Below are 18,559 nucleotides of genomic sequence, written 5' to 3' on the forward strand. Positions count from 1 at the left end.
TCCTTGTGAGAACAGGGATAAGAACGGATCGATAATTACATTGTTGGATAAAAATGAATATAAATTTTATTGAAAAACAACACCAGCAACAATGTGGGAAAAGCATACTCAACAGCCACTGGCCCACACAACTCAATGCACACGTTATGAAAAGTAATCACCTCTTCAGAGTTCCAGCTATGCATCCCAATGAAGAGAAGTGATCGACCTCAGATAAACTGACAGGGAACACAAACGCACACCACCGCTGAACACTCTGCCAACAGCAAAGGACGCGACAATACCATCCCGGTCCCCTGTGCTGTGGGCCATCTCGTGCATTTCAAGAATTAAACTGGTTTGGAGAGAACCCAGTCCTCCCAGTCAGTGCAGCATCAAAGCCCCCAGACCACTGGGAAAAGCTTTCTACCTTTCCAGTCCTTTGAGAAGAAGAGGATTTCACAGACTTTCTTGGCAACTTGTCCCTCCTGCTTAACAACAGGAAATGCTTCTGTACGTCTAGCCTAAATCCTTCATGCTTCAGTTAATCTATTTATTTCCTTCTCATCTCAGCAGGCTGTGAGGAGTGTGTCCTGGTGGGACAGTGTCACATATGGGAAACACACAATGCTCACAATCAGACTGCAAATAGAGTCCAGCTGTGCTGGCTGCGCTTCCGAAACCAGCTGAAAAGAAGTGAATTGCAGTTGTGGTTGTAGCCCATATGCCCCATCCCACTCCCCAACCCTCCCCAACCCTCCCCAACCCTCCTTGTCCTTCTGTGGCCTGAAGGCTGCCATCCTAGGACTTGCAGCAACAGCTCTCTGAGTTCCATCCATTTCACTCCTTCACTAGTGTAGGAATGAGTATGGTCAAAGCTGTCCCATCCACTCCTACGGGATCTCGGGATCTCCGGGCAAAGTACTCCCAAATCCTAATATATTCATGGCTTCTCACAACGCCAGGTGGTTCCCAGCCTCCCCTCAGAACATGTGCGTGGGAACGACCTGCTGCATGTGCACACGAGGAGACGCTGAGAAGCCATGAGAGAAAGCACTCAGGGAATTTTAACATTTCAGCTGCATTTTTCAAATTCTGCTTAAAATCCCCAGAGACAGATTTCAGTTTCACGGGGGTTTGCAGCACCCGCAGTTCTGCAGTCGGACACCAGGGGGCACCCGTGCCACTTCACAAGCCGCTGGGACCCCTCGACCAGGAAACAAAGATGGGGATTTAAATAAAAGACTTCAAAATGCAACCCCGAATTCTACCTTGAGCAGCATGCGTGTAAAAATTCATGAAGATTGGATTTCATTTCATGTATTTTTACTTCAAGTGGAAAGAAACTCAAGTGTTGTTTGACTGTGCCTACAGCTGTCTTTACAAGGTGCGGGGGCGGGGTGGGGGGTAGGCTCCTGGTTAAACGATCAGGGGGCCGCTCCCTACTGCTTTGAGAGGCTGGGCCTCTCCTTCTCCGGACAGCTCCCGTTTTGCTGGGTGGCATCCTTTGCGTGCTCCAGGATGTATAGATCAATTATATTTTGTAAAAGATTCATGTCGCTCTCAGCAGGACTAGCAGCCAGCTCTGGGTCCAGTGAGTGACATGAGTCATAGAAGGCACTTATTATTTTGATGAAACACAGCACATTTCTTTCAGCCCATAAAATCAAAGGAGTGAGAAAAGGCTGTTTTCAGGGTGTTAAAAACTCCCCTTGTTTCCCTGTCGTGGTGCACAGCGGTTCCGCCTCTGCGGCCTTTGTGCATTTTCCAGGCGTGAGTGACACGGTGCTGAATGCCTGGGTGGCAGAGCCTGCCAGAGGACACTGGACACAGGCCAGGGCAGCTCAGCCCCCCATGGTGTACTGCCTTCATGCGCCAGGGCCGCCGGCCTGATGGAGGATGGGCACCCATAACATTGCTCTGAACCGGGTGGGTCCATGCTGGGGGACAGTGGGGGGCGGGGTCTTTGGGGGGGGGACCCCAAGGGGATGATGGACTCAAGTGTTGGGAGCCTGGAACTTGAGACAGGCCTGGGCCTTGGAGGCTGCTGCCACCCACCCTGAGCTCTGGGATGACTAGGGCAGGGCCTCTTGGCTCTCTTTGCAGTCCCATTGTGAAGGGTCAGCATGACACGCTACCTGGTGCTTATTAAGTGTTCCACTTGCTGCATACACAGATGTGAGGAGGAAGGTACAGGGGGCTGAGGATCCTGGGCCGGCTCTGACTGTGGCTGAAGTTGGGGGCATTTAGAGCAGCAGCCTGGGGGGAAAGCTGGGCAGAGCTGGCCCTCAGGGGCCAAGGCACTGACAGGTAGGGGCTGTAGAGCTGGAGAAGCCAGGAGGGCAGGAGGGAGCACCTTCAATGTCTCCATATGTTGAGATGGTGCTGCAGCGGACACGCAAGGCCTCTCAGGGCCTCTCCCCCGCCCCCCCCCCGCCGCCCTCACTGGAGCCAGACGGCCCACTGTTGTCATGGCAACGCTGGCCGGAGGTGCTGCTAAGGGCCAGCTGGGCAGCCAAGCCTTCTCAGGCCTGAGCAGACAAGGGGCTCTGAACATCCCTACAGAGGGAGGGCCCTGGGGGTCTCTTTTGTCTGAGAAGGGATGGAAGGGACAAGCAAAGAAACCACTCCCAGGTAGGTCAAAGTCCTCCCAGGTGTGGCTTTGGTGGTAGGAATCTGGGGGCGGGGGAGTGGGGCCTGGCAGCATTCTCATCACTCCCTCACCTGACCTGTCTTGGTCTTTGTTTAGGGTTATCACCAGGGCTCCCCAAGGGCCCAGTAGCCTCCTAAGGCTCCCTGGGGAAGGTGCAGGGCGGGCCTAAGGCACAGGCTCTGAGAGGGCCTGGAGGAGCCAGTTAGACAGATTGGACCGAATTAATCCCTCTGAGAGCAGAGGCCTAGACCCTTAGACTCAGATGGCAGGAGGGCAAAGTGTTCTTCGTCCTCTGCCTCCCACCCAGGACACCCAAGAGCAGGCACTGGCTGCCTTGGCATCTCCCATAACTTTCCTGTTGCCACATTCCTGGCATATACAGGGGTTGTGGATGGTCTGCTTCCTCTCCCACACCTTCCTTCTCGGGCCCTGGAAGAGCAAGATGCAGCCGCAGGAATGCGGAAGACGGTCAGGTCTGGGGAAAAAGATGATTGTCCAACTCCCGCTCCGGCGTCTGGGAGAAACACAGTGACGCTCCTTGAAAGGGGCTCTAGGATTCAGGATAACGCAGCCTCCCAGAGCACGCCCTCTCCTCTCTCCCCATCACAGGGAAAAGCTTTCAGCCCGGGCAGTGTCCTTGCTTTCCCACCGGCCCTAGAACAACAACAGCATCAGCACGAGAAGGGGGCATCTGGGCAGTGGTGTAGAGTTGACAATACCTTGGATTTACATAGCACCTTTGTCTTCTAAAGGGCCTTTGCCTCTGTCGCCTCAGCCACCAGAACACAAACATCACAGCTTCCGCGGCAGAACAGGGAGACGGAGGCAGAGGCCCAGAAGGGATTCCATGCAGACTCAGTGGTGTGTCCGGGGCTCTGTGTGCTGCCCTGGGCCAGGCTCTCACTGGGTGTCGTTCACCTTGTACTTCAGGATGTAGGAGTAGAAATTGTGGTTGGCGTTCTCCAGCACCATGACGTAGACCTCCTGGCAGCCGGCCGTGCTGCAGCTGCCCTCCCAGTAGCCCTCGCGGTTCAGGGTCAGCGGCCACGTGTCCTGTCCCTTCACCAGAGCTTTGGCGACACCGTGCAGCTTCAGCTTGAACGGGACGTTGCGGTTGGCGGGAAGCACGCCCGATAGGGGCTCCAGCAGCTCATTGTCCTGCCCCCAGTTGCCGAAGCTCTCGGGGAACACGGGCCAGTTCACCTTCGTGTTGGTGCAGCACAGGAGGTAATTGAAGACGAAGATGTAGTTGCCCGGTTCCTGCCTCTTCTTGACGAAGATCTTGAGGGCGAACTTGCCAGCGTGGGGCAGCTGGACTTTCAGCTCCGTGTGTTTCTCCCGGTGCAGCTGGAAGATGTAGCGTCGCTGCGTCTCTTCAGTGATGGGGCCGTCGTCCCCATGCAGCGATGCCAGGACACTGATGCCCTCCTCCACGCCGAAGCTGATGGAGCAGCGCCCATCACTGGTGTAGATGACGGGCTCGGGGTGGGATGGCTTCGTGATGCCCATCTGCTCCGAGAACCAGCTGGGGCCCACGGGCTGGTGCAGCTCAGCGGGCAGCCGGACGTCGATATCTGCATAGTGGCACTTGAGCGTGTACTCCAGCACTGAGCTGTAGATCTCCGAGTTGCCTTTGGCGAAGATCTGCAGCTTGTGGGTGCCCACGGTTGGAGGGTACACGTCCAGCTTCATCCCGTTCTTCCTGAGGCTCAGCAGCCCGTGCTCCTGCTTGCCGTTGAGCATAAACATGAACAGCGTTGGGGCACAGCTCTCGATGGTGACCGTGGCCTTCCCGTTCACTGTGCAGAGAGAGTCCGGGTCAGGTGAGAGGGGTCTGGCCTGGGCTGATGTGCTGGTAAATGTTTAACAGCGGAATCTCTGGGGGGGAAACCCTGACTTACAGCGTCTGCCCCCACCCTCACCCCCCATTTCCGTGGTGTAAATATCTTTACCATGATATTCTTAACACACCAATGTGGCCTCACGGAACACGATAGAAGCTGGTGGCAGCACATGGCTGGAAGGCTTCCCCTACTGCTCTGGGTGGTTCTCTTTGGAAGCTGAAAGCTGGGAGGTCTCAGGAAAAAAAATCTGCCCCCCAGTTGTATGTGCTCACTTGGCCCATTTGATTCACATTGGATGAAAGTTGCATGAAGGCTTAGCCTGGTTCCTGGTCAGGGGAGAGGGCTGAGGGGCAAGGAGGGCCCTGGTTCGAGAGCCACCCTTTGTCTGTCACCTCCAAGTCACAAGACTTGATTTCACATTGATCTCTACAACATCTGGTCCTCACAGTGTCACAGCTGTCATGTCAACTCCTTACCTTAAAAACCACTTGGGGAGTTCCCATCATGGTGCAAGGGAAACAAATCCGCCCAGGAACCACAAGGTTGTGGGTTCGATCCCTGGCCTCACTCAGTGGGTTAAGGATCTGGCATTGCCATGAGCTGTTGTGTAGGTCGCAGACACAGCTTGGATCCTGCATTGCTGTGGCTGTGGTGTAGGCCAGCGGCTACAGCTCTGATTAGACCCCTAGCCTGGGAACCTCCATATGCTGCCGGTGCGGCCCTAAAAAGACAAAAATACCAAAAAACAAAACAAAAACCCCACTTGAAATGGCCTCCCTCCTGTGCTCAAGGGGCAGGGCTGTCTACTTGCATCCCTCTCCCCCACCCCAGGCTTCTTGAATGGAGTCAGTGAGTGCATGGGAGGCTCTTCTGCATCCACACCCCTCCCTGCCTCTCCCCTTGCCCCTTAGTGCTGTCTTCCTTTGTCCCAGTCACTGTGTGGGGGTCAGGGAGTCAGTTCTCCATCTTTGCAGTCCAGGAGCACTCCCCTGCCTGGTCCCCTCTGCCTCACAGGACCCCAGGGAGGGGCAGGGCTTCTCTAAGGGCCTCGCCCTGCCTTTCTCTCAGAAGCCGATCACCTGCTATTTGTCCCAGCCACCCCCGCAGCTCCATTTGTGGATGAACACAAAGGAAGGACCAGACTAGCATCTGATCCATGCTCCCTAGTGAGCTTTCCCCAGTCGGGGGTCCAGTGCCCCTGCTGGGGAGGCAGAAAGCCATGCCTGGTCTCTAGGACAAGGGTCCCGCGACTTCCCACAGAAACAGCCACGAGGTGCCCTGACTCCAGGCTGCTCAGCTCCTGCATTCAGTGTTACCTCCCATGATGGGAGTGACAGTCCCCACGCAGGCAGCGGGCTGTGGGCTGGGGGCACCAGGGGCCTCTCCCCTTGCCTTCTTCATGGCTCCTCTGTCTAGAAGACTTTCCCTGCCTTCTCAGGCACTGCCAACTCCTCACTGGCCATCTTCTCCCAAACCCTTCCCACTGCAGTTCTCCTCCACTCATTCAGCTCTCTGAAATCTGACCTCTGTCCCCACTCGACAGGTGACCAGTGACTTCCTTGGAGGTTCTTGTCCATGCCCTCCTGGAAGTCCTCTCCTCCCCTTGCATCCATCACCGACCTGGCCTGGCTCTCTCTCCACCCCTCTGACTGTCACCTGATCCCTTCCCTTTCTGGCACACTAGTTGTGAGTTTCTTTATGCTTCTGTGCTATTTTCTTTGTCTACACTCCTCCACTGCCATCAGCCACAGTGGGACACCTGTCCCATGGTAACCGCCAAGGGAAAGTGACCAAGAACAGCCTTGGTCACTTGGTATCAGCCTTTCTCAGTTGAATCCCTCCTCTCCCCTCACTTCCTCTTCTAAGACAACTTGTGGGGTGGGGGGTGGGCAGAGCTGTCTCAGCCCTCAACTGCTCATAGCCGCTGTTCTGCTCCATCTTGCACCCTAGCTGATTGTGAGGCTGAGCTGCCTGGAAGCCTCTCTCCTGGCCCTGCATCTCCTTCAGGGAACTTAGTACTGCTGTAACATCTATTCCCCCTGCTGGATGCAGGCGCCATGGGGAAGGGCTTTTTCCTGCCTCCTTTCCTGCCACGTCGCAGGTCTGGCCAGGGCACCTGGCTCAGGGGGCTCTTGGCAAAGGTGAGTCGAATGGCTGGGAAGCCTTGAAATAAACGGTGGGGAGCCTGTGACCGCCTCCCCTCGCCCCTCCCCAACCCTCTCTCACCCTCCCCTCCCTCCTGTCTTAGGCCCACCACAGTTTTCCCTCTCTGCTTTCTTCCTATCTCCACTCTTAACAAAACTCGCTCCAGCAAAGAAACAGTCTTTAAATATGCTTCATGAATATGCAAGCAAATTTTAGCTTTACTATAGATTGAGAAACCTAACGTTTACATTTCTGTCTCTTGAAAAGGCAAACTCCTTGGTAGCGATCTTCTGGTGTGGCCTGGCCCATTCCTCCCATGGCCCCAGGGCCTATGACAGCCAGAAGAGCACGCTGGCCCCTCCCGCCCTGTCTGACATCCCCACAGAAGCCACACTCAGCGATGGCAGCCTCATGCTGTTATTTTAGCAGCGGGAGCTGCCAGGTATTTGCGGTTTTAAAAAGTATTCAGGAGCTCAGCAACCTGGTTAAGGAGACTGCTATGAGGTGGAAGGGACAAATCAGCAGGGACGAATGTGGGGGCCCCTGTGTTCTGGTGCCCCCATGGCCTTGCAGTGTGGGGTGAGGCTCACCCGCAGACCCCCGACCCGCTGTGCTAATGCCGAGTGAGCTCAGGTCTTCCCTCCTGGGAGCACACAGGCCCTTGGGGGAAAGAGACGGGGCCCACAGCCCTTGGCGGAAGTGTGAGGTGCACTGACCTCTCTGGGCTAAGCCCTGCACTATGGTTCTGGGCCTCCTAAGCCCGGCCCCCCACATGCCTCATAGTTCACAAATACACCCAATGGGCTGCCCGTGGCCCCTGTGGGGAGGTGGGGAGCGAACGTCAGTCCAGGCCAGCCCCGAGGATAGCTCAGCTCCAGTCCCTGCACTGCCTAGCCCCAGGGAAGTCACTTGGATGAGGCTGGCCCTGCCTCCAGGACAAAAAGAGGCAAAGCTGTGGGCGGGACCAGCAGGCATCCAGCACAGTAAGAGACAGCTGTGCAAGGCCAGGTGGCACCTACCTCTGGGGGCTTGAGCTCAGGCCTTGGGGGCCTTGCTGTGTCCTTCCTGGAACATGTCTGTCCCTGTATCCTGTGATGCCTGCTCTCCAGCTCCCAACATTCAGCCCAGTGGCTACGTCCTTAAGAAAGCCCCCCAGTGCTCTGTCCTGGGAGAACCCCGCTGCTCCCCCACCGGCTGGTTAGTCCACTGACATGCGGATCCTGGCTCTGCTGGGCCAAACACACTCTGTGCCAGGAGTTGGGAGCTTCTGTTGGGAGGTGAGGCAGCCCTTTCCCTGTGTTTGAGCTGAGAGCGACCCCCCACCAGCCCTGGCTCCCTGACACACTGAGCCACAGACCTCATCACATCCCCGTCTTGGTTTATGCTGGCGTGAGGGGCATTGGTCCTTCTAAATGTGATCCGAGGCCTTGTCCTGTCCTGATGGCCTGATGGCCTGGGCAGCCTCAGTTGCCGTGCACTGGCGCCCCCCACCCCGCAACTCCATGTACAGCTGACACAAGCTGGGTCCTGGCAGGGCAGCCCCCAGGCTCCGGTTACCTGTCTTGATGATGGAGGTCTCCGGGTGGGCACTCAGCATCCCCTTGTTGTAGAATTCGCTCTTGTGATACATGTTATTTTCAAACTGCCTCAGGGATTGAGGAGGTTTGAGCAGTTGCCAGTTCTTGTTGTCTGGGAAATGGTCCTCAATGAACAGAGCGGGATGGGTGAGGAAGTAGAATTCATTGTAGCTGGAGGGGGACAAGCTGGTCAGTAGCCATGTGGGGGGAGCAGGTCCCGGCTGCGCAGGGGGTATGGAGCGGAGAGCTCACAGGGGGTCCTCAGGGCCTTCCTTGGGCTAACACATCCACAGGAGAGGTCCCGCCCGCATGTCAACGGGAAGAGGCACCATCTCCAACCCTACCGTGGGCCCTGCATGTGCTCCCTCAGGGGTTGCTTCCAGAAATAGAAGGCAAGGCAGGATCCGAGGCCACTTTTAAGAGAAGGCCACAGCCCAGGTGGGGCTGTGTCCACGCGGAGAAAGAGCTCTCCCTGCTCTCAAAGCCAAAGAGATTTAAAGGGAGCAAAGCCGTGACCCACAGACCAGGTGCCAGTGGAGTGGCAGGAAGGCAGGGAGGGAAAGCCTGGTGCACGGGCTCTGTCCACACCCAGCGTGAGCAGCTGTGTAGGTGGGAAGCCTGATGTGGCCCCTGGAGCCACCTAGATGCGGCTCTCTGGAGGCCAGTGATGGGGATCAGAAGAACAGGGGACTCCTCTGAGATGGGGGTGCCTTCACTCGGCCCCAAGTGAGCAGTACCCAGAACTGATGTAGCAAAGGAGAGGTGTGACCGGATGTGTCCTGCACATACGTGCATGTGTGTGTGCACTCGTGTCTGCCCTGCGTGCAGGACTGTCAGGATTTAAACTGCATAGATGAGACAATGCTCTCGTTTTTCTGGGTGAAAAGGCATCTGAGCTGCTGATGGACTTTAAGATCCAGCACAAATGTCATGGTTAAGGCCAGAGCCTTGGAGGATGGACATGCTCCAGCCCTCAGTATCCCAGCCACCCTGCCCCACAGTGGCCAGGGTGCCTGCGCATCCCAGCACCCCTTTCCACAAACCAGAGCCCCTTCCTCAGAGGTAAGATACAGCCCCATTAGCCCAGGGACAAGGAGGCAGAGCCCCAGTGTCTGGGAGGCAGCAGGAGAGAATTCTAGCACCTGTGCATGTAACGCACAGTAAAATGGCCAAGGACCTCAGGGGAACCTGCAGATGCTTAGAGAGGCTGCCCTGCCTTTGCGCACACTTGGCCTGTGAATGAACACTATGCTGTTAGAGCTTGGGTGGAGGGGGGAGCTGGGGAGCCAGAGGGGGCTTTAGACAGTGGAGGGTCTAAAGGTCAGGACAAAAAGGTTAGGCCCTTCACTGGCCTGGAACTGGCTCACCCCTGAGCTGGAGGAAGAGTGGGGGCAGCCAGCAGCAGACAGAGGCCCCTTGGCCCTCCTTCCCCTCCCACTGGGCCTTCTCTACCTGCTCCTCATGCAACCTTGCACCTGCCCCATTTCCACGGATCATTTCCTAGGACCCTGTGGAACTGAGCCTGTACTTACAGGAAGGTGAACTTGGAAGTGGCGGAATCCACCAGGCCACTGCCCCAGGTGCTGTCCACCAGGTGCCATCTCCCCTCCAGGTACACGGCATTCCAGGCGTGGTCAAATTCCCCAGAGAAGCTCTGCCCTGGCTGGTAGCCAAAGCCCTTGGAGTAACCAGGCACAGTCATACACTGCACTCCAGCGATCCTGGGGGGCAGGAGGTGGGGTGGACAGAGGCTCTGAGAGGCAGCTCCCACGGGGGTACCCCCCCAAATCCCAGTCTGTCTGTGGCCTCAGGCCTTAGGCATGTCTGCTGTCCCTCAATCCCTCCCTGCCTCTCGCATAGTCACATATATACAGCCTGAGGGCTTTTATCTGCGGACCTGGGGGACTTGGGGACACAGGGCTGGCTGGTCCCACCAGGCAGACTAGCTGCAGCCCCCACTGTCTGCTCCTCCCTCCAACTGTACAAAGCACTTGGGAATGTTTCTCCCCAGAGACTGCCTGAGGGCTCTGCTGTGAGTCTGCAGGAGGATGAAGGTGCGACAGCAAGGACCGCCTGGTGAGCAAGGAAACCAGGGTGACAATGATGTCCTTGAAGATCCAGAGTGACTCTAGATATGTGACTGGGGATCGGGGTCTAGGTGGCAGTGCTGGATCTGAGGATGCAAGAGAAAGCTGAGGCCACTCCGCTCACCACGTCCGGCCCATGGACCCTGTGTGGGGACCCCTGGGGCAGGCCAGCGGGGTCACTGAGACGTGGGGAGGACAGGCCCACTGCCAGGGCCACCATAGTGCATTAAGGGCATTTGCTGACTGACTGCTCTGGCCACGGCTTCAGATTCCCCTGTAGCTGTCATTCCAGCTGGAAATGCTGACCAGTCAGCCCGAGTTTTTATCAAGGTCCCCTTGAGAGTGTGTTCCCCCACCACTCACAACCAAGCTGGCCTGGACAGTGGGGGATGGACGCTGGTCACCTCTGGGGACCACAGAGATCATGGGCAAGCTATAATCTGGGCACTTGTAGCTGAAACCCTGAGGGCCAGACCTAGGCTATGGGCATCACTCTGCAGTCACAGCAAGCATCCTGAGAGTCCTGCCATGGCTACCTGGCCTTCTCCTTTTTTTTTTTTTTTTTCGTTTTAGGTCTGCACTTGCGGCATATGAAGGTTCCCAGGCTAGGGGTCAAGTTGGAGCTACAGCTGCCGGCCTATACCACACCCATAGCCACACCAGATCTGAGCTGCGTCTGTGACCCACACCACAGCTCACCGCAACACCGGATCCTTAACCCCACAACTCGAGGCCAGGGATTGAACCCACAACTTCATGGTTCCTAGTCAGATTCATTTCTGCTGCACCACAAGGGGAACTCCAAGCTGGCCTTCTCCTTCAGCAGCCCTGTCCCTCTGCATGACAGCTGAGGGGTGGGCTGCTCTTCTGACGCAGGGGACACCCCGTGCTAGCCCTTCTGGGTCCTTCTGTGAGTTAGTGCTCCTTTTTCAAGACACTTTCCTTTCAATGTGGAAGGTTAGTGTGATCAACTCCCACACCAGTGAATCCAGGGTGTTCGTGGCAGCCCCTTGGATGGGCCTCAGCACAAGCTGCCAGCTGATCCTGCCTCCCCTCACAGGGGCCCGGGCTGCGCTCCGTGTGTCACTGGGCCTGTTTTGGGGAGGTGGCCCTGGGCAGCCAGGGTCCCTTTGGGAAGCAGGTCTGCAGCCCCAGGTGCTCTAAACAAGAGGCCATGGAGCCTCAGGGTAATGGGGTGAGATGGCCACGCATTCAGGGTAGGAACGGGGAAATTTTCCATATATAACACAAACGTTTAATTACCAATGAGCAGAATATTGGGTTAAATATTCCTTATCTCTATCTACATATCATTTGTTGTGAGAGCTAGGGAGGCAAACCATGGAGCCTCTAACTACCAAATTCTACCCCGCCAAGGGTCTCTGCATGTCCCCATGCAGCTTGAACTCCCCTTTCCTGCTGGGGGCAGGCCTGCTCTGCTGAGGCTCCTTACAGGCTGGAAAGTTTTGCAGCCCCCACCTCAACTTCTGCCTGCCGCTTTGCAAAAGCAGGTGCAGGCCTCCCAGGCTGTCTGAGAAATCCCAGAGAACAGACTGGCTGTGCCCTGTGGGAAGGATTTCAGGAGCACTTGAGGGGGGGCGCAGGGCAGGGAGCAAGTGAAACTAGATCCATATGTTAGGATCTTCCGCTGAAAAAGCCAACAGCGACTCTCACAGGAGGCCCAGGAGAGGTACAGCCCGCACACCTGGAGAGCCCCCTCCTCTTTTAGCTGCAATAGGATGCATGGTCCAGAGCGTTGGTTCTCAGGATGGGTGATCAAGTGAGCTTATAGCCTTAGAGGAAAGAGCCAGCAGAGAGGGGACGGTTATGTGCAAGGCCAGAGGTGGAGGATGGAGGGACGGGGTTGGGGGGCTCTCCCGTAGCAGGCAGGGCTCTGTGCACTCGGAAAGTAGGTTAGGAGAAGGGACGCTGTGAAAAATATTTAGTAAGATAAGAAGTGCCTCTGACACACTGTTATTGACAAGTGCCTATAAACCCCCACCATCAGCATAATGCCTCTGCGTGTGTGCGTGAGAGTGTGTGTGTGTGTACAGAGAACCACAGACAGAGGGGGAGGGCAGAGTCAGAGACAGTGCAGAAGTCATCTGGTCTCTTGGTAATGGGATTATAGGTGATTTTAATTTTCTTTATGCTTCCCTCTATTTTTAAAAAGACTTCAGTAATGACTATGTGTTTGTTACTTTTTGAATTGGAAAAAAATCCATAAATATTACTTGAAAATGACATGCTTCGGTGATTTATTTTCCTTTCTTGCCCAGAATGCTGTTGCACGTGAATTTCTAGGATGATATGGAGGGGATGCAGAGCACTGGAACGACAGAAGAAGCGTTTGGAGAAGGGGCTGCTTTGCAGAAAGCGGGGTGGGGGGGTGGGGGGAGCCAAGGCCCATGCAATGCTCCTCCTTCCCCCAGAGCCTGGAGTCAAGGGAGGAAGGAGGAGGCTCTGAGCACCCATGCGGCCTCCAGGTGCTGCGCTAAGACAGTACTGATGCAGGCACGGCTCTAGCTCTGCCTGAGTGTCCTCCTGGGAGAAGCCTGTCCCCGGGCAGGGGAGGGACTGGAGGTAAGACTGGAGCACCCATTCCAGAAAAAAAGAGTCTGGGTTTTCTTACTTTCCTTCCCCACATGTTATGATTTCGATGTCCTTTTTAAACATCTTCATGTTTATCCTTTTGCTGTTCCTTATGTTTATCGTCACTTTTAAAATAAGTTTGTTTTTTTTTTTTCCTTGTAGATCTGTATACTGGCTTTTGATGGAACATGATGGAGGGTAATGTGAGAAAAAGAATGTATATGTATGTATAACTGGGTCACTTTGCTGCACAGCAGACATTGACAGAACATTGTAAATCAACTACAATAAACAAAACAAAACAAAAACCCCAAAAAGTGCTTAAAAAGGTTATTCAACTTGTAGATAGTTTTAAATAAAGCTAAAAACATGGCTATATTATTATTCACTCAAAAAAAAAAAAAAAACAAAATGAGACTTGAGCACCCAGTGGGGGGGGGGAACTAGGAGTAAGAGCGCAGCCCCAAGGCTGGAAAGGGCTGGAGGACAGGGACGTGAACTGCCAGAGGTTCTCCCAGAGGGCTCGGGGCTGCAGGGGGTGGTGACTGGGCGGAGCAGGAGAGCTGGGCAGCAGGACTCACTCCAGTGTGATCTTGCCAGACTCACCATGGGTAAAACGAAAGGCTACATTAAATGATCTCTAGGGATTGATTCTCCTCTGACAGGCCGAGGAGAAACTGGGAGGGCCGTGGGGAATGCCTGGGGCAGAAGAAAGATGAATAAAACCCCCTCGGCTGTAAGCTTCTGCCATGCCTGACTATGATATGAGGATATTTCATTACCTGGCAGCAATGTGTGAGATGAACTGGACAAAGAAGTCATCATGGAAAGCATTATTGTTAATAGTCCATAACTCTCATGCAGAAGTATGGAATTAGTAATTCCAGCTGCCAATCATCAGTCAGGATAACCCACCACTGTCTCATGTCATCCAAAGGTTGCCGACTGTATACACTCCGTGCAAAGTACTGTACCAGGCACCAGGGAATACTATCACATGTCATATCATTTCAAAATATACTGTGACATAACAAATTCTAATATTCTAAAAAGAAAGCTCACTGGCAACCCTAGATGTGCTGAGAGGTGGTGGGGGACAGATATGTGAACTGTCACTAAAATGCTAGTGATAAGCATAGCCCTCGAGGGAACCCAAAGGAGGAGGAATCTGCTGGAAAGAGCTGGGAGAACACTGGAGAAGGGGTGGAGGACAAGAAACATTTCCACCTCTTAAAGAGCTCTGACCAACCAGCCTAGCGCCTAAAATATCACCCAAGGAGACATATCTAAAAACAGGCTGCAGAATCTTGGGTTTTACTTTTGACAGTTTTGAAAATCTCAGTGCCACTGGTATTATTGAGGAGGTGATCCAGACTGTGACTGTCCTTTTATTTATTTATTTATTTTTGGCCGAGCCCATGGCATGCAGAAGTTCCTAGGCCAGGGATGGAACCCACATGCCCCACAGCAGTAACCTGAGCCACGGCAGTGACAATGCCGGATCCTGAACCTGCTGAGCTACCAGGGAACTCCATGTGACTGACGTTTTATACAGACATGAGTGGCTCCAGGGGCAGCAGGGTGGCTGAGCTGCCTGGGGTGGGACACATCAGCCCCTGACCTTGGCAGACTTTCTACACTGACTGCTTCTCCCAGGATGTCTGAGCCACATGGAAGGCAAGGAGGGTGGGAAGGATGGGAGCTGTAGGAGAGGCAGTGAAGCATGTTCTTTTTTTTTTTTTTTAATAAACATTAATGAAAACATTGTTATTTCTAATCATAAAATCCAGAAGCATGGTTTCATTTAACCTTAGGCTCAATGGTCAGTTTGGGCAAACACATGAATTATAACTTTTAGGGCCTTGCTGTTCCTGAAACACTGGTGCTCACGAAAGTTCATATTATTCCAATGAAGGTAAATTCTAAACTGGCAAAAAACCAAAAAACAAAAAAACACCCTTTGATTTCCACACTGCAGCAGGACAGGCATAACCATGACTTTGGTTTCACAATTTATGTAGTTGATTTCTTGTAAATTTGACAGTGTTTTGATATTTCTGCCATCTGGTCCCCCTTCCCTTTTCTTATACCACCATGGTGAGGTCAGTGACTGTCACCACGGTAATAATTCTCACATCCAAGCCCTGTTTAGAGTCTTTTGAGGTTGACTTCAGGGGCCTCCTCTCTGACAAGTGGGGAATTGGCAGTTCGGAGAGGGAGACTGACTTGCCTGGGGACACATAGCGGGCCAGGGGCCAGAGCAGCACCAGGCCTCATTTGTCCTGACGCACAGCTCAAGAGGCTCTGCACTGCACCAGTCCTTTTATACACCGAGATGTGGTTTAGTCTATAAATATCTGGGGGACCTCCAGAGTGAAGTTAAAGGCTGGTTTGCTATTGTGACATAATTCATCTTCGTAAGCGCTACCCTTTGGTGAATCTGTAAGCGTGGGGGAGTTTACATGCCCCTTTCCGAAGCTGCATACGATGGGGGTAATTCACAGTTATTCAGTAAACCCACCTCTCCCAGCCTCTGGGGCCTCTGGAACCCAGGGATGTTCTGGGATCGTCTGGGACATAGTGCTGAGCAGCGGCACGCCACTGTGACAGCTGGGGATGCGTGGAAAACTGACTGACATCTGATTGGTGACAACCAGACTCTTCAGCATCAAAGCCTCAAACTGGTAATAAGCTCCTGGCTTTCTTGGAAGTCCTTGGAAAACCCGCTGGCTGGTGATGCTAGCGCCGAGATAACAGGGGAGGAATTACAACTGGAGGCTGATGCAGGGGCAGGATTCTGGGGAGTGAGGCTCGGCCCCTGCCAGGGAATGAAGCAGAATTCACAAAGGCTGTGGGGGACCTGAGACCCAAGGAGACACCTTTGTGCTGGACCACGGAAAGTCAGGAAGAAGCTGGACCAGCAGTTACAAGCAATAGCACTCACGAAAAAGGGACAATGGCTACTTGGGAAAGACAAGGAGGAAATGGGCAATGTTGCAAAAATATCTGCATTCCCCTCCAAATTACTTTATTAAATCAGTCTTTAATGAGGCCACCGCAGGGAAGCAGAATGGACGAGCAGAAGTAACGATGGTCATGTGGACACAACTCTTGCTAAGAGGCCACCCTGACAACTAAGCAGAGATAAATCAGCAAGCGTGGACTACACGTCTTTGGTGATTAAGGTATCCGCTAATGAATTCCCCAAACCTTCAGCAGTTATTTTGTAAAGGGAAGGGGAATTAGGAAAGACGCATGGACGAGGTTACTGATCTTTAAAGCCAAAGTTAAAGGAATTCAGAGAAGCGTGAGCTATTGTTAACCATCCCAGGTGATGCGGAGGCTATGTCATGTGGTAATTGCCAGGTTGGAACCTACGTTTAAAGGATGCAAAATGTTGGGCTGTGTTTGAATGGTCAGCAGTAGGCTAGCATATGGTTGATGCTAAGGCTCTGGGCGGGGCCACAAGAGCTGACGGTTCCACTCAAGGCAAATGCCAATTTTCTGAGCCTATGTGAGTCTATGTGGGTCTGTAGGCAAATCCTATAGAGGAAAGACACTCGAATACTGTGAAAAGACAGGGAGGGTTAAAAACAACACCCCTCCCATGCCCACCCCCGTGTTAGGTTAGCAAACTCCAAACTGCATGTTCTAGTTTAGTCCTGCAGTCCTGCCAGTGGGCCAGAGGCCTCAGTATGCAGATGAGAAAACAGGGCCTCTGAGATGCTGCTTTCCAAAAGGAACAAAACCAGTAAGTAGTAAGTTAAACACTGAAAATCAAGGACTGGTAAACTGAGGCCTCAGAAAGTCTTTCTGACTGTAGATCTGGCACTTGCATACCATGCTAAGAAGGCTTCTTAAAAAAGGATATATTCTATCCTTAAAACCCCAGGTGTTTTCAAATTTGCAAATTAGGATGAAAATAATTATATTCTAAAAGACGCTAGGCACAAATAGAGTTGAAAACAGATTGAGGGTTATTTCATTATTTAAAGAGAAAAAGAGGGAGTTCCCTGTTGGCCCAGAGGGTTAAGGACCTGGCGTTGTCACTGCTGTGACTTGGGTCCCTGCTGTGATGTGGGTTCTATCCCTGGCCCCGGAACTCCCACATGCCATGAGTGTGGCCGATAAAATAAAATAAAAAGAGAAGGAGGCCCATTTTGTGCAAGTCTGTTACGAGTATCCTGTCATCACGGGCCTTCGGTGTGTGGGATTCTGAGATGGGTGTTCATAGAAGTGGAAAGGGGGTGGGGCAAAGGCTTATTGAGACACGTGGGACATATAAGACATATAAGAGGAAATGAGCACAGGTAACACCTATCTGATAGACCTGCTCTGGTCCCCTCTGGGGCTCTGGTCTCAGAAGTGGGCCTTGGAGGTTGAGGGATGGGAAGAGCAGAGAGCGAGCAGGAGGGGTGGAGCAGCGCAAGGTCGGGTGCATGTCTGTGCTTGGTGGGAATGATGGGGGGTGGGAGGCTGGCCATCTGGCTGGCATGTCTCCAGGAGCAGGTCGTCCCGTGGCCATTGTACAACACTGACACATCAGGACTGCCCACCCGTGGACCCTTAAGTATTTATTGCCATACTTGCTTGGAAGAATTGCCCCCTGCAGTCCTGGCCGGCTGACCTCTGGGTGCCTGAGAAGCCCCACTCTCAGAAGCCTGCAGGGACAGTGGGTGCAGCCCACCTTCCCCCTGGGAAGGGGCTTTGCAATGGTTCCCAGGGCTGGCTGAGTGCTTCCTGGGAAACACAGCAGACCTCAGAGAAGGGGCACAGGAAGTTGTGGGGGTCCATGGGACACCCCCATCCCGCCACCCCCACCTTGAGGCTGTCTCTAGGTTGCCTAGAACCAGCAGTGAGGGCTCCAACACAAATGCTTTCCTTACCAGCCACCTCCCTGCTCTCCCCAGCCCCAGGGGGCCTGGCCAGGTGCTCAGTCCCAGAGCAAAGGACACGGAGCTCAGAAGCTCCCAGACAGAAGCTGCTTCCTAGTTATTCAGCTTTTCCAACTGACAAATCTTTTTAGGTTGGGGATCTTTTGTTTCCCCCAAGAGCACCCCTGTGCCAGCCCTGAGGACAGCCTTTCACAGGCCTCTTGGCGTCCGCAGCCACTGTTCTCACGTTCCCAGATCTGCCATTCTTCTAACCTTCAGCTGCACAGAGATGGGAGAAGGTGGAAAAAGGGCCTTTTATAACCAAATTATCTCTGTGCCTTCATCTGCCATTATGTTAATGCATCGCGAAGCCCGGCAGATGGTACAAAGTCAATTATGCTGGTGTTAAAAAGGGAGAAATTGACCTTTTCAGGACTCACTTGGATTTGGAGCAGAGTTTGCAAACTCAGGTTTCAGGCCCGGCATGTGGGTGAAGGCGCCGGGCGCTTGGCAGGGGGAGGGGCTGGGTCAGGTGGTCAGCCCAGGCCCCCGCTGTACCTGCACATTCTCTCAAAGAGCCCAGCGTAGCCGTCACAGTTGGTCTTCTGGGTCTGCAGGATGGTGGTGGGTTTGAAGGCCTGGCGGTCCTTCTCCTGGGCGGCCTCAATGTCATACTCTGGGGGCAGAGGAGGAGGCGGTGAGGAAGCAAGTCCCGGGAGTCCACAGGTTGGTGCAGAGGAGACGGGAGTCCACTGCCTGAGACACTGCCCCGCCCTCAGCTGTGCTGCCAGCATCACCTGGGTGGGCC

General features: G+C 53.9%; 1 protein-coding gene across 1 annotated transcript in view; it reads right to left on the minus strand.

Moving 5' to 3' along the window:
* Positions 1-43: 43 nt before the first annotated feature.
* KY (kyphoscoliosis peptidase) overlaps positions 44-18,559 on the minus strand; it is a 48,646-nt gene continuing 30,130 nt past the window's right edge. Inside the window, exons 8-11 of the mRNA XM_005669860.4 lie at positions 18,310-18,427; positions 9,731-9,919; positions 8,179-8,369; positions 44-4,431 (exon numbers count right to left, since the gene is read on the minus strand). Of these exons, the coding sequence (XP_005669917.2) occupies positions 3,533-4,431; positions 8,179-8,369; positions 9,731-9,919; positions 18,310-18,427 (1,397 nt within the window). The 3' untranslated portion in view covers positions 44-3,532. The remainder of the gene's footprint in view (positions 4,432-8,178; positions 8,370-9,730; positions 9,920-18,309; positions 18,428-18,559) is intronic.

This window comes from Sus scrofa, chromosome 13 (assembly GCF_054392235.1).
Source record: "Sus scrofa isolate SSC_HxYL_T2T_F1_AM1 chromosome 13, Sscrofa_HxYL_maternal_Yorkshire_Landrace_v2.0, whole genome shotgun sequence".
In the NCBI taxonomy this organism is placed as follows: Eukaryota; Metazoa; Chordata; class Mammalia; order Artiodactyla; family Suidae; genus Sus; species Sus scrofa.